We start from the raw sequence: 16,782 nt of genomic DNA, 5'->3' as shown, positions 1-16,782 counted from the left end.
ACCAATATTTATGTGTTTAAATAAAAATAAAAATAAAATTTTCTTTTGGTGAAACTATAATTTATGGACAAACTAATGAAACTAAAGATGGAAAATCTTTGGTTTTGGTGTGAAATTCATTCATCCATATGGTTAAATTGTACTTTTACATTATAGTTGATGTCTGTTAGTGATGTAAATCCTAACTCCTAACTCATAGTTGTAAGCCCAATTCCTTACACTAATATATAAGCCCCCTTTTGACCCTAGTAAGTAGGTAGATTTTCTCATAATTAGATAGAACAACTGTCCAGTGTTTTTCAATGGTAGTCGTGGTTGTATCGGTTCGTGATTTGGATAAAATTCACCGATTTCCACAATCCTATACTGATAATGAATAACTTCCCTCGATGTGACAAAGTGTCGAAAAATTTTGTTGTTATGGTTTTTGACGTGCCTATCATCAGTAAAATAACTTATTACCAGTGACTGCAGCAAGCGATTTGGAAGACTCTTCCGGTCTCCCACATTGTCTGGACGTCCCATGTACTATAAAAATTGTTGCTCTGGTTGTTAGAAGTTGCATCGGCCTCATGACTTCTGAAGGAACTCGGCTTTCATCATAAGGTGTCATAATTATTCTTTCAACTCCCAGGGCAGAGTTTAAATGGTTTGAAAAATTTTTCTAGTTAGCGATTTTTTAGCGCGTTGGTTTTCTACGGGATTGGGTCGCTAACCCCATGCTCAACCCTCCTTCTTTATGCGGGTTTGGGATCGGCAGTAACCCCGGAGGAGCTGCAGGCGGAGTGACTACACATTATATTATCTGAACAATCAAATTATGACAAGATTGAAGACAAGTCACTTTAATGCTGTTAAAACTTACAATATAAACTATTTAACTATATTTCTTCCATACTGTGTATCGTTGTTCAAGGTCATGGGTTGATTGAAGTTATACATTAACAATGTTGGATACTGTTTCAGTGGTGTAGAACTTAAGTGTTCACACACGAAACCAAAGGTCTTGGGTCCGGTGTTCCGAATCATGGCTGTGCACTACTGAGGAGTATCATACTAAGACGAAACGGTTGTCCAGTGCTTTCATATTTTTAATGGTGAATTTATCTTAGATTAACTTGTGAATTCAAGTATTTAACTTACTACTATCTCCACAAATCCCCATTCTGATAAAGTTTTATATTATCAGAAGGGGTTTTTTGTGGAGATTTAGTATTTTCATAGTTGAAACTATGAGTCAATTGAAGCTAGACCACCAGGGAAAATCTGAAAGCACTGGACTGCCGTTTCGTCCTATTATGGGACTCCTCAACAGTGCGCATCCATGATCTCGCCTCACGAGACTCGAACCCAAGACCTATCAGTCTCGCGCCAGAACACTTAACCGATAGACTACTGAGCCGGACGGCATCTGATGGTGTTAATATCTAACTTCAACTAATCCACGATGTTTGAACAACCGTTCACCAATTGTCTTCAGTGAGTTGTTATCTTACAACAGACTTGGTTGAACTCCACTGATCACTGCTTCTAACTAGAACTCCAGGACATATATCTTGAAGTCAGTCACTAGTGAGCATATGATTGAGAATGGTGACACTTTTATTCTTTTTTTAATACTGAGATCACTTGTACGTACTTTAGTTAATTGAGGAACAAAACCTTCATTTTTATAAAGTATAATCATACCATTCTTTCTTGTATTATACACTTGTAACTCTTTATCATAAAAAAGTACAGATCGATCTATATATTAGTTATAGAAACCAAAATATATTCCCATTTAAAACTTATGTACTTCTATTAGTTAATGAATGGCCTTTACCCTAAAAATAAAACAAGTTTAAGGTCAACTGATGTTTTATTTTTTTGTTTCACTGTGGAAATAGTTTTTTTTAGTTGTTGTTGTTGACTTTTTCCGATAAGATTTTCTTTGTTGTTAACTTGTCCGGTAAACTTTTTTTTTCTAGGGTGTGTGCATGTGTGTGTGTATGTGTGTCACGTGTATGTACTTCTCTTCGTTTATGATGTCATTAAGACATAATGTATGCGGCTAGTGCGTATGTATGTATGTGTATGTGTGTGTACCTTATGTGTTTAGCCATATACTCTCTTTTCTATAATTAGTGAATTGAATCATACATGTCTGTTTACTATTCTTTTTTTGTAATTTTTGGATTGATGACCGGTCTATAAAATTTTAATTAACCAATAGAATAATTGCGATATTTAGTTTGTCTATCAATAATCAGCCTAGATTTAAGCCTAATTTGTTTGTATTCAATCATTGTATGTGTGTGTGTATGTGTGTGTATGTTTACATATTGTACATAAAGTAGATTTTTTTTTGTTTTTTTTTCAAGGTCATTTTTGTAATTTGGTAAGTAGGTAGCATATTGTTCAAGGGTCAAAGGCTAAATATATGGATAGATGGATTAAGAAAATAAGCCTTTTAAATGATTGCCAAAAAGAACAAACAAACAAACAAATGATTCATTCTATGGAATGAATAACAGGATGATTCATCAATTAGGTGTTTTTTTCTTTGGTAATGCTAGTTTCCCTGGTGAAATTGTCCTTTTATTCATTTCATTGTAAGGTCATTAACTTTGTTTAAGATAAAGAATCGAATAGGGGATGAATACAGTAACATTTAGGCACCCAAATGCCCTGGTACGGCCGAGAGTAGGGAGGGCCTACCCTCTCTCTCGAAATGCTCTCACATGGCCACACGTATATAGCCTCTACCAGGGAAGTCCTACTCACTGCCTACTCGTGGCGGGGGTGTTGTTTACGAAATTGAGAGGAAGTGAAGCGAATGTCTGGCGCTTTAACCGGATTGGTGGATGTGTAGTGTCCATCTAGGGGAGTTGGAAAACCCTCATTCCAAACCAATGGTGCACATCGGCTCCAGTATCCTGAAGGAAAAAATGGTGTATGAATCAATCGTCGGTCACCGGCCACTATGAGACTGCATCTCCTCACGATGCTCCACGGCGTTGTAGATCAGATCTTTAGGTCAAAGTCTCCGGACATAGTCCCTTAAGAAAACCACCTGGTTCGATTTGGGCACCTGGGCAGTATCACAGCTCTCACACAAATCAAATGAGATTTGTGTGGCTCATATATATCTGGTACCCCTTTGTACCAATACTTATGTGTTTAAATAAATAAATAATGCAGTAACATTTCTAGTAAACTGGTGATTCGAAGAGGTCTACAGGATACCTTGTTCCGCCCAGGTTTCGAGCTACTTGTCACCTGTAATCTTTAGGGAACTGCTTCTCTCTGAAGCATTTCATCCCATGTTGCCCAGATTCATAGTCACAGCTATTGTCACTAAGCTATTCGCGCCGAGATTGACCTCTTGTATAATTGAGATATATTTACAATTGATTGATCACTGAGTAGTTACTAATATCATGTATGTCAAGTACTTCTTAATGCTGATAGGAGTCGATCGATCAAGGGTTTCCTACGGATTATCCTCAACCAATACCATGAATTGTAACATAATGTACAAGATGTCGAGTCACTGAGACTACTGGTCACATTTCATGTTGATCAGCACTAAGAAACACTTGATATATACGATACCGATCACTACTCAGTGATCAATAGATCATGAATTCTCAGCTTCATCACATATATGTATCTTGATCAGTAAAGGACAAGAATGAATCGGTTCCTAATAAGTTGACAGTTCCAAACAACTGACGTTCGATAATAATCTTGTAGTTAAAAGCGTGAGTCAATTGAAGTTAGACCACCAGGGAAAACTTGGAAGCACTGGAAGACCGTTTCGTCCTATTGTGGGACTCCTCAGCAGTGCGCATCCACGACTTAGCCTCGCGAGATTCGAACTCAGGGCCTACTATGAAAATACTAAATCTCCACAAAAACCCCTTCTGATAATAACATTTTTGTAGACAAGTTTACAGATAGTCTAGTTAAACACCTATTTTTGTAATTGTGGAGATATCGCAGTAAATATTCACGTTTCAGATTTGTGTAGACTAACTAATTCTGCATTTTAACGACGTGATGTTCTAGTAGACTTTCATAAAAAGCCTTGGTTCAAATTGCAAAGTTAATCCGTCGTTATTTTACTCCATCAAGTCATTTGTGACATATTCATCATAAAGCTATGTGATGACTTGTAATAAAATCTGGGACAAGTGTTTCGTCTTATCTGAATCTCATCACGTGGATGAACCTAGGTTTTAGCTTTAATGGTCATATTGATGGGCTACTAAACTCACTAGATAATACTTCGTCGTTTGAAGGAAAAGTACCTAGGTTCAAGTCTCAGCGTGAACATTAACACTAGGATCCAGGTGCATTCAGACAACGAATCTCAAATAGGAAAAATATTACTTCAAAGATTCTCCTGATAGATACATATCAAATTTCAATGAATATTTTTTTGATTATTTTAATGATGAGTGATCACTGAATGGGTCAACTCATGAAAGTGACAGGGTGTTAGATAGAGTTCCTTAATGACAACGAGTACTATACTCGATAATAATGAACTTCTAGTCGTTGAAGGTTATTTTTGGCATCCCTCGAACATTCCTCGTTAAGGTCTCCATAAGCAAAGGAAAAATAGAAAATCGTTTCGTCCAATCATAGTCCAGTGAAAATATCCTAGAAACTCCCAGAAAAATGCCACACTGATTGGGTAACCACTTATTCTGTTACTAAAGGTTCGTTATTTTTTCAGAAGCATCTATTATAGTGAACGAGAACATAAGTGGGGACGATCGAATGCATTTGAACACACAAACTGCAGGACGTCGTAGGGAAATCTGAGAACCACTATATAGTAAATACTTCATTTGCAAAATATCAGTCGATCAATTGTCTCAGACTTCATCATTCCTTCGTTTCCACGCCAATCATTCTCTGTTCTTGTTCTCTTCTCTTTGATCTTCTTAACCTTCTGCTTCCAGGTATTTCCCTTTCGATTGATAACACATACTACTTATATCTGTCGACATCAGTAGCACACACCACACTATAATCTCCAAGTTACCATAATCCTATACATACTCTTGTTTTCTGTACATCAGTTAACATCGAAGCAAAGCTTCCATTTCTACCTCCCGTTTTTCTTACAATAATTCGTAGCTCAAATGTGAGAGAATTTAGGAGATGGATTTAGGAACCGACTAAGATACCATTATCTTGAGAGTTCGAATACAAGACATATCACTGATATGATAATCTGGAACCAAACGAATGAAGAAATAATCACCTTCTTTTCTTTGTATTTACTTTATTATTAAACAGGTGGTCCAATACACAGGAAATGTTTAGAACATTGGGATGCATGTTGTGACTTCTATTGTCATTTATTAAATAATTCGTTCAATAATTCATTATTACAAACATCATCAACATTTGATACAACCTCAACCATAAAACCAAACGTTTCGTCACCATCATCACCATCATCATCAACATCAATTCTATCAAATTTCAATGATTCACCTTTGCATAAATCATTTATGGAAGGTTTATTTCGACTTTATGAATGTCCAGCATGTAATCAATATACGTTGTATAGATCATCAATTCATTCAACAGTAACTTCCACTTCTAATGTTACTGGTAAGTGAATGTTATTATTATGATAACAAATATAAGAAAGAATTTAACCTTCATAGTATTGATGATCTTGAGTAACTGTAGCAATGATCGATGGTGTTTCTCTTTTTTTCTCTCTTTTTCTCTTTTTTTAATCATTCAACAAATGACTAGTTGAAACTATAATTTATGGATGATGTTTGAGCTATACTAAAGTGGTCTTGAGAGACTTCAACCATTTCCTAGGGTTGAAAAGTAGTTATAAATTAGTGTGCTCCCAAATGCCCTGGTACGGCCGAGAGTGAGGGGGGGGGCTGCCCTCGCTCTCGAAATGCTCACACATGATCACGCGTATATAGCCTCTGAGGGGGAGTTGGAAAACTCTGATTCCAAACCAATGGTGCACATGGGCTCCAGTATCCTGAGGAAACAAATGACGTATGAATCAATCGTTGGTCACCAGCTAACATGGAACTGCATCTCCTTACGATACTACTTTGCCTTGTGGATCAGACTTTTAGGTCAAAGGATATCTAAATGTTGATGACGTTGAATATTATTGGTTCGAATCTCACGAAAGTCATCAGCTCTCTCATCATTAGAGATAGGCAGATATTAGCGATAAACATTGATCGAAAAAGACTTTTTACCACATATCTTCAACATCTTAGCATCAAAACTATACTGCATAGGATGTTAAGTCACTTAGAATGGTCGACACATTGGTACTTGATCAATGCAATTCGATTAGCACTTAATATCACATTTCTTACTATGGAGTAGTCAGTCAGAGTTGAATGTGACGAATGGAGAGCAACAGCTGATCAAAATACGCAAAGCTATCAGTTTGTAGTAACCAACCAAATTATTTTTCTCTCCTTTCACATTTTTTATTTATAAAAATTTATTTACTCTTTTCGTTTACAAATTTATTCTTATTCAAGGACATTGTTGTCATAAAATGAGATCATCTGATAATGATTATGCCGTAAACAATTTATGCGTACTTACGTAGGGGTATACATACACATATAGATATTAATGTTGTATGTGTGTGTGAGCGAGTGAGAGAGAGAGGGAGGGGAGTAGCATAATTAAATGTATAAACAATAGAAGTAATCATCTTGAGAAAAAGATACTTGTAAAATTAGGTATATTGTCTTTTACCCAGTTAAGGTAACAAAATAGAACTGATGTGTTTCTGAGTTAGATAGTTTGTCATTCTTCTAAAGTCTTTTTTTTGCCTCATTATCATTTTGTCAGAGATGTGAATGCTTATTCCACTTGAAAAGTACATTTTTCTCTGAAGAAGGTTATTGGTTATAATATTTAGTTTCGGACATTCTCTTTTATGGTCATTTTGGAGTTTATGAACAAAGGTCAGTTCAAAGAAACTTTTCAACTGTACTAAATAATATACTTCGTGAAACTTAGAAACTTATCAGAATGGGGGTTTGTGGAGATTGTGATAATTATAAAAGTTGAACTCGTGATACTATGTAAGCTAGATCACCATTTAAGAACTGAAAGCACTGGACAACTGATTCGTCCCATTATGGCACTCTTCAACAGTGCGTATCTACGATGCCACATACGGGACTCGGGCCCAAGAAATTAGGTTTCTCGTACTAAAACTTAACCTTTACATCACTGAACCGGTACCTGACAGTGTTAATGTATAAATTCAGTTGATCCATGATCTAGCACGACCCGTGACCAGTAGAGTCCAATCCGTGTTGGGTAGAAACAGGTACCTACTTTAGACAATGGATCAAGGGTCGCGCAAGGTCATGGATTGATTGAAGTTAGACATTAACACTGTTGGGTACCGGTTCAGTGGTGTAAAGGTTGTGTTGGCACGCGAAACCGAAGGTCCTGGGTTCGATTCCGGTGTGCAGTATCGTGGATGCGCACTATTGAGGAGTGCCATAATAGGGCGAATTGGTTGTCCGGTGCTTCCAGGTTTTCAATGGTGGTCTAGCTTACATAGACTCATGAATTCAACTACTAAAATTCTAGAAAGCACTCAGGAAATAGATCAAATCTTGAGATCTATTTATGAAAATAATGTTTTAAAGATAGTAAGTTTCATAGATTCCATAATAGGTTTCAATGAAAATCATGAGAAACATTGAATATATGCCTTCCATTCTAATTCTAGACAAGAGATGAATCCAATTTTTCTATCGACACACCAGGCTAGTCGGCTTCATATCCTAGATTTCTAAGACTTCCAGGACTATTTATAATGACGTAATCAAATATGAAATAGAGGCCTAGCAATAAAATGAAATAAGATTTATGTAACCTAGATTTCATGAATTTTATTTGATGTTTATCCATGTACTAGTTATTTTCCATTTATTCATAATTTGTCATGAATTAGATCAATCAATTGAATGAACTCATTAGCCATTGTATTGAGATCATATGATCTAACTATCCTATAATGAAAACAATAAGATCTATTTTAAATTGTTGATTTCATATGCATTTCTTGATGTTGACGATTCCACGTGTGGATTTATGTGTATGACTTCACGTGGATATTGTGAAACTGTTCACAAACACAAACGCACACACACACCTACAACTTATATTTATTATTATTATCATTATTATTAGCTTTATTCAATATTATATTTTTGGTACAATATAGAATTCTCAGCACAAAGTACTTCAACAAATTTCCGTTTCTTACTTCTTCGTCTTTCCTGACGATAAATATTGAGTAATCGCCAGTTAGAAGTTAGCAGCCCAGTTAATCGACATCTGGATAATGTACATTCTTCTCGCTGCATATTGCCAGCAACCACGATATCTCTGATTAGGCCTTCTGTAACCTTTACAGCGAAAGGTCTTACACTTTTCAGAAACGCACCTGAATCGGTTGTGCGATTATTAGCCATAATGATGTATTAAAACAGACGAAATTAGATAACTTGTTGAAATATCTAGATGACAGGAACAGGTAGCCCAGATGCTTAAACAGGCCGCCTAATAGAGAACTAAACACACTTATGACATACGTACAATTCCTGATTCCGACTATCTTGTTTTTCTTTTTAATTAAAAGGAAGTTCGGTAACATTATTTATTGATGAGAGTACAATAAGTACAGAGTAAAGCTGAACTTCAAACAACCGCGATGACTTTACAGTCAGTTCTTAACCAATCAGAAAGCAGCTGTTAGAAGTGAATATTTTTTTAGGAGAGAAAACAGTAATCTTGTAATCAGAAGGGGTTTTGTGTAGATTTCAGTATTTTCATAGTTGAAAGCATGAGTCAATTGAAGTGAGACCACGGTCATCCAGTGCTTCCAGGTTTTCCTTGGTGGTCTAGCTTCAATTGACTCATGCCTTCAACTATAAAATTACTTTGAAGTTTGTTTAATTTCGTAATCATAAGAATAAGGAGATTCCCTGTTTTACTGGTTAATCTTTACAGGTCAGACACCACAAACATTATCATCTACACCATCCAATCATTTTACAAGTGTACAAATAGATACAAGAAATTAACTATAGTTCCAATGTGCTATAGGTTTCATGTTCAATGGTTTTTGCTGCTGTAGCGGGTCCTCACTGGGTCGATCACAACGATCTCATACACGGTGGTTATCAGGGGCTAGTCTTTATTTAAAATCACTTCGTAATATGTCGTTAAAATAAAAAGGTATTGGATAGGTGTTTTGTTCTAGTATGCGAATCTTCAGAAGTGATATCTTGTGAATTGATTAGATTCGATAATGCTTAACATCAGGTCACAGCTCAGTAATCTAGAAGTAATCCACCTATCTGGAAATTTGAAGTTCCTAGATTCAACACTGCTGATGAATCTCATTCTAAGATGAAATATCCATAAGATGGTGGTTGGAGGTAGTCAACAGGAAACCCTGGACCCGGGTTTCGTGTTACTTGGCATTCGCCAGCAAGGTGTACCTATAATCTTGGGCGAATTAGTGCTCCCTGACGGATTAGATCCCGTGTCATCCAGCTTCACAGTCAGAGACGTTACCATTGTCGAGCCACCTAGACTAGTGGCCACATGGCAACTTGATCAATATCATTCGATCAGCACTAAGAAGGTTTGGACACGCATGACATTGATCACTACCCAGTGATTAATCAATTTTGATGAAATAACCATCGATACCCGAAATTAAATCAATATAAGAAGAAATTGACCTACAGTGTATATTGAATGAATTCTAATTGAAACTGTAATGTTTGTCACTTTTCTTCTATTTACAGACGATTTTCATTAAGTCGTGATACGAATGATCCTACTAAATTTTCAACCAGTAATACATCAAGTAGTATGAGTAGTGGATATCATAGTGGTTTATCAACCGGTGAACATACTGTTGATCCTAGTCGCCGTTGTAGTGATAATTCATATGATCAATTTATGTTTTCAATGAAAGGAGATGATCTTATGAAAGCGAATGAAGAGAATTCTATACCATGGGGAATGACAAATATTCAAACAGGTCAATCAATACCAAGAGCATTAATCAAAGGGGCAACTATAAATAATCCAATAAAATTACCAAGTAGATATTTATTATTTTATGATAGTTTTATTTATTCTGTATATATTCAATTCTTTGTTATGATCGTTATGAGTAGTATATTTTGTTGTCTGATTCAGTCAATAATACACAGTCAGTCAGTCAGTCACAACGTAGAACTTCATACGTATGTACATCAGTTCGAGTTGCCATACCACATTAGCACAGAGATCCAGTTGTTGATTCAAATCCCATAGTGGTAGAAGTAGTAAGAGTATAAGCAGTAATCGGAAAGATTAGGGTTTGAAGATGTTATGCAATGAGTATAATACAGTGAAATAAATTTGGAAAGAGAAAAAGGATAGGGACATGAAGAATTCAGAAGATTAGAATTTGAGAGAACACATAGAAAGGATGCACCTTCACCATTGCAAACGATTTTGAGCCATGTCATTCAAGATCTCTAACCATCGGTTGCTATCATCTCGCAGATCCCAACCAGGTAGTCTACACTTACCAACATGGCTCAGTCCACTTGTCAGTGACTTCATGGATTTGTGCCACGTTTTGGTTTGGTCGCCCCCATGTTTCTTCCAACCTACTCCTACACCATAAAACATTGCACGTCGAGGCAGTCAGTGGTTGGGCATACGTAACACGTGTCCCAGCCATCTCAACTGATGAAGTTTCACTACTTCATCAATCGATTTGCCATCAATAATACACATCCATTAACAGTTCACTAACTACCTATGAAAAGACAGAAACGTATGATGATTGTGTGGGAAGTTCTGTTCCCAAAGATTAAATAATAATAATAATGTACACAACTCATAAGCGTAAATATATAACTGGATTTGTCAAGGCAAGGAGGTGTGTGGTCGATGACCTTGATTAAGTGAATAATACGTCAGTTGACAATAGTCCTCCAACACTTGGATTTCTTACCTACCATATAGCTCTGTGACAGCATGTGATCTGTCGAAGTTCCTTAATATGTCATATTTCTTTTTTTAAAATTAAAATTTGGCTTTCTTTATCATGTTCATCTATGTCAATTTAAGCTGGAGCATATGATTGGTATCACCTAGCGACCTATCTTCGAAAATGCAGCTTTACAGGCATATAACATTACGGAAAGAACTTTTGTTTGATAATTCTCCGTTTCATAAGGTAGACAAACATTTAGTCCTAGATTTTGGGGAGAATGGTTTGTAACTGTGTCAGGATTTCATTACTTACCAACCGATCAAAGTTGAAAAACTTCCAAGATAAATGAAATGTTGTAATAATTGAATTCATGAGTTGATCTAAGCTAGATCACCACTGAAAAAAATGAAAGCATTAGAAGACTGTTTCGTTCTAGTGTGGCATTCCTTAGCAGAGCGCATCCACGATGCCACATGTGGGACTCAAACCCAGGAAATTCGGTCTTGCGTGCGAACACTAAAACTCTACACCCCTGAAATAGTATCTAACAGTGTTGATGTGTAACTTCAATCGATCCATGACCTTGCACAACCCTCCATCCATTGTTTGAGGTGGATAACTGTCTCACGCTATCGGACACGGATTGGACTCCATTGATCACGACTTCTCACTAGAACTGTAGGAAATTCATCATGAAGCTAGTCACTAGTGAGCACTTGAATAAAATGGAAATTTTTAAGCTATTAGTAACATATTTATTGATAACTTTTAGTGAAATCCAAGCTGCAGATGTTGCAATGAGCAATGTTAGTGGTCTAACCAGTAGTTTCGTTAGATTTTAAAAGATGATTGAGTACAGGGTTTAAAAGACTACTGGCATATACAATTGGTGAATCTTGAATGGGACTTAAGGTGTTTTTTTTAAATTGTTGTATCTATCTTTTCGTCAATTAAATAACATAGTTGAAGGCATGAGTCAATTGAAGCTAGACCACCAAGGAAAACCTGGAAGCACTGGACGGCGAAGTCGTTGATGCACACTGCTGAGGAGTCCCACAATAGGATGAAACGGATGTCCAGTGCTTCCAGGTTTTTCTTGGTGGTCTAGCTCCAATTGGCTCATGCTTTCTACTATGAAAATACTAAATCTCCACAAAATCCCTTCTAATTAAATAACATCATTTTATCCCGAAATTTCAATTATACAAAGATGATGCAGCTGTGTTAAATGACGTTACCAAGTATTCAATTGATTCATCTACGCCAACAACAAGAAAGAGTTATTCATCAACTGTGAACTTGGATGATCTTTTTGACAGAAGTTTAGATACTACTGTGAATAACAATACTACTAACAACAATGACAACAATAACAGTATTGGTAACATTAATCTTATGAATAGACCTCTTTCAGCAATTGGTAGTCGACGTCATCACTCTACATCTGATGGTACTGGAAATATCAGCTCTTCAACTATTGGATGTACTACTAATACGACGACGACGACTACTTCTACTACGAATACAAATACTGCTTATCATCATAATGTTAAGTCGAATACTACATGGTCAAATGATTCAATTAGTAAATCGAGAATGACTCATTGGCATGGTAACAATAATGTTGAAACGAAAATGAAGAAGGTTGTTAATACTAAAGGAAATATATTTCTACAAAGGCATGATTTCAATGTATTCATGGTTAGTTGTATTGTATTATTGATGAAATGATTGAATTTGATTGAGAAGCATTTTTGTTTTATAGAGAGTAGTTTTATTTGGTTACGGTATTGATTATGGACTGATAGAAGTTAAGATACTACTACTGAAGATCTGGAAGTACTGAAGAATTATTTTGTTCATTTTGAGATTTTTTTAGCGGTGTATATTCATTACTGTGGAAAATATTATTCCCGGGACTTTTAGATCTTGTGGCGGTGGTGGTGGGAAGATTTTTAAATTCAATTAATTCGAGATATAAGGTAACTGTCATCCACCATGATTAGTTAATGACCATCTTGCTGTTGATATTGATGAATTTCATCTGGACTCCATTGGCATCCCCTAACTGATGTCAGTTAGAAGTAAGTACTCTCCATAAACATGATGGTTATTTCACTGAGTCTAATTGAAATAAAGCAGATAATAACGTGAGTAAACTAACGATGGGTTAAAAAATTGTGAATAAATTCATTGGAACCTCTTGGACTTCCTGGCTTTCAAAGGTTGTTAATCTGTGACGTTAAGCTACAAGTTCAACAGTATGTTCTCCAATTGCTTTGATTTAAAAAAACCCCATTCAAATCGAAAACTTTGGTGTTCAAAGGGTAGAAGTCCTATTTAGTTAGTATTGTAGTGAACAGGAACACGGGTGGAGACAACAGAATGTATTTGAGCACAAAATTACAGACAACCATGAAGTAAACAGTTAGTTTGCAAACTATCAATCTTGACCATTCTTTCTGCAAATATCAGTTCATCATCTCAAATTTCATTGTACATGCATTTTTATACCGTTATTTGTTATCGATCTTCTACTGTAATACATTCAATGCCCGACCATGATTATATACTACTTATATGCATATAAGTAACCCACATCACAGTATCACTTCATCCTAGTAAAATCTTGATGTAATGATTTCTCTAGTTAGTGTTGAAACGAACCCGCTAGAAGACCAAACAAATTTACCTTAGTTTTTATGACAATAAAAAATTAATGTTAAATGATTGTAGCCGTTTAACAGGAACCCCGTTTGTTTTACTTGGGATTCGTGGTAGTTAATACTCATACTCAAGGTGTATTTTGAGTCTTCATGAAAGATAAAGTTGAATCAGTCAGAGACGTTTTCACTGAGTTATGTTCTCTTGTACCATTGAGATACTTAATCTGATCGGTCATTGAGTATTAACCAATGTTTGCATATAGTGATTGAGTAACAAGAAAGCTTCAGACATGTAAATGTATTAGATGCTAAATAAAATGAGTAGGTCGAATTTGAAAAGCGGTAATAGTGTACATAGTCTTTTCAATAAATGAATGAATCAAAGTCATAAAAATGTTCTTTTGTAAAATATAGATTAAATCAGTTTCCTTCCTTATAAAAAGTGCACCATATTTGTCACAATACACAGTCCTGATGGCTATGTGGATAACGCGATGGCGTTTGAAGCGAACGGCACTGAGTTCGAATCCCAGAGTGAACTTCAACTCTGAGATGCAAGTACATCCAGCTGACAAGTCCCAAATAGGATGAAACTTGCGTCCTGAATTCCACTGCTAGCCGCTAACCATCTTTGCTTATAACTTACATCATAATTCTAAGGAAAATACTACACGCTTTTCATTAGTTACATTATTGTTTCTCTAATTATACTAATCTGATATTTTGCAAAATACCTTCATTTTAGAATTTACCAAATCATAAACAAAATGCTTATTTCATTCAAATGGATGATGATAGTTGTACAGGAAATGAAGATACACGTGCATTTCTGTTAGCCCAGTTAACAAATCATCGAGTTTCTGAAGTTTACTGTTTAGCATGTCAAGAAATTCTGCCAATTTATGATCATTTTCCTGTGATAGATGGTATCTTTTTCATCAGTCCATTATGTCATCGTTCTAATGAAGGTCATCGTAAGGGTGGTGGCCTACGAGTTACTTGGCATACGAATGGTATACAGAACCAATCTGTTCAACAACAACAACAACAAACTCATCGCGCACACAATACTACTACTACTAATAACAATGATAACAGCAGTATCGGTAACTATTTAGTGTCATCGACAAATGATTATCAGTCTATAAATGAAATAGCTTTAAAACTTTTAGCTCCATTAAAGATTATCTCACCACCGCCTGGTTGTCTTGGACCTAGGCAACAATTAAATTCAACACAGCATAATATGATTAATACTGGAGCTCTTGGGGGTGGGGGCTCAAGTCAAGGTGCTGGTAGTAATAATAGCAATAATAGTATACCATCTAGGTTTTCAACGAATCATTCATCTACTAGGCAATGCCGTTATTTACATGCTTTGTGCATGAATTGTATGCATTCAGTAAATTTGGTTGCCACTAGTCAAGTAAATGATTTCAAAGGAATTAGATGTAAAATTTGTAGTAAACCTTGGTCTGGTAAGTTGGTAGATATCAGAAAATAAATATTCATTTATGAAAATAAGATTTTTATTTCGTTTGTTAAACATCTTTGGTTCATTTATCAGATACAGGTTAGTGTATTAGGATTCGAGTCAATACTTTAAGTGTGAGAACTAGTGATACTACCCTATTGTCTAAAGCGAAGTAGGTAATTGGGGTGGAGTTCAAATGTTTGACCTAGCGGTTGAAGGTTAAACATTTTAATCAGTGATCTAATAAAAGAGAGGGGTGTACACTTATAGCATACAACTCTCTTTGAACTTAGCAGATAGTAATAACATGATACCCCGTCGGCCAACTTGGACATCGAATGTACAATCATGACAAGTCTTTTTCATCATTAAAGAATAACGTTTTGTGATTTCCGAGGTTGCAAATCTATTAGTTTTTGTTGGGATGACGCAAGATATTCCTCAAAAAACGTCCAGAGTAGCCCTGAAAACGCTGGGAAGCATTTTACCCAATCAACATTAAATAGAAGTATCTCAGAAACATCTAGAAAGTAAATAGTCACGTATCGCATATCTGACTGGATGATTATTTATCCTGCTAGGGGTTCCAGAAATTTCCAGAAGCCCAAGGCCACCCAGAATGCTATAAACATCCTCGATTTTCTGTACATAAATCAACTTTGAAGTAAGGCGTTCTTTCCATATTTCGGGCCTTCTCTTTCGTGTTCAAGTTGTCGTGTAGATTCACCTTGAGGCTATTAGAAGAACTTATGAAACCGACTCAAACATTCAGTCAGAAGATTTGTCAGTTTTAATTTCTTATATTGTTGGTTTCTATAGTTCTATTGTTCAAGAATGATGAAGACTATGTTGAATACATTACTCATTCTAACTAAACTTAATTTTAGTATCTATCATATTTACTCTTGTTTGTTTAGGCAAAGTCCCTAGTTGGTAGTTTGCTTAAATCTTTGAGTTTCAATTTTAGATTTAATTAGGTGAATTCATGAATCGATCTAAACTAGACTACCATTGGAAACATGTAAGCACTGAAAGACATTCTTGTCCTATTATGGAACTCCTCAGCAGTGCGCATCCACGATGGCACATGTGGGACTCGAACTCAAGATCTTCGACCTCACTCATGAATGCTCAACCTCTAGACCACTAAGCCGGCATTCAAATGTATAACTACTACCATTGTGAACAAGAACACTATGTGGAGACAGCTATCATTTGTCTCAGACTTTGTTATTCTTTCATTTTCATACCAATCACTCTCTGTTCTCGTTCTTTTCTCTTCGATTTTCTCAACCTTCTGCCACCAAACATTCCACTTTCGATTGGTGATACATACTACTTATATCTGTCGATATCAGTAGCACATATCATGATACAATGCAGGAAAATTAATTGTACAGGTTGGCGGATGAAGATTATTGAAAGCTAATCACTGTTGAATGAATGTTTTATACAAAATTTGTATGTAATAAGACGGTAATTTTTTATTGTAATCATACATATATAACCTTTAAAGTGATAAACATTAGATTCGAATATCATTGTAAACATCATCACTGGTACATTCAGCTGTTGAGTACTGAATAGGATGAAATGAGTGTTGAGGA

At 35.8% G+C, this 16,782-nt stretch overlaps 1 protein-coding gene across 1 annotated transcript in view; it reads left to right on the top strand.

The window, feature by feature from the left end:
- Nucleotides 1-15,205, top strand: part of Smp_123250 (hypothetical protein) — a gene marked incomplete at its 3' end in the record, with an annotated part of 23,335 nt that extends 8,130 nt beyond the window's left edge. Inside the window, exons 2-6 of the mRNA XM_018797979.1 lie at nucleotides 5,521-5,616; nucleotides 9,040-9,087; nucleotides 10,022-10,147; nucleotides 12,246-12,736; nucleotides 14,447-15,205. Of these exons, the coding sequence (XP_018652966.1) occupies nucleotides 5,521-5,616; nucleotides 9,040-9,087; nucleotides 10,022-10,147; nucleotides 12,246-12,736; nucleotides 14,447-15,205 (1,520 nt within the window). The remainder of the gene's footprint in view (nucleotides 1-5,520; nucleotides 5,617-9,039; nucleotides 9,088-10,021; nucleotides 10,148-12,245; nucleotides 12,737-14,446) is intronic.
- Between the last annotated feature and the right edge of the window lie 1,577 nt (nucleotides 15,206-16,782).

Source organism: Schistosoma mansoni, chromosome 6, assembly GCF_000237925.1.
Source record: "Schistosoma mansoni strain Puerto Rico chromosome 6, complete genome".
Taxonomy (NCBI): Eukaryota; Metazoa; Platyhelminthes; class Trematoda; order Strigeidida; family Schistosomatidae; genus Schistosoma; species Schistosoma mansoni.
This window is presented reverse-complemented; position numbering and strand designations above follow the sequence as displayed.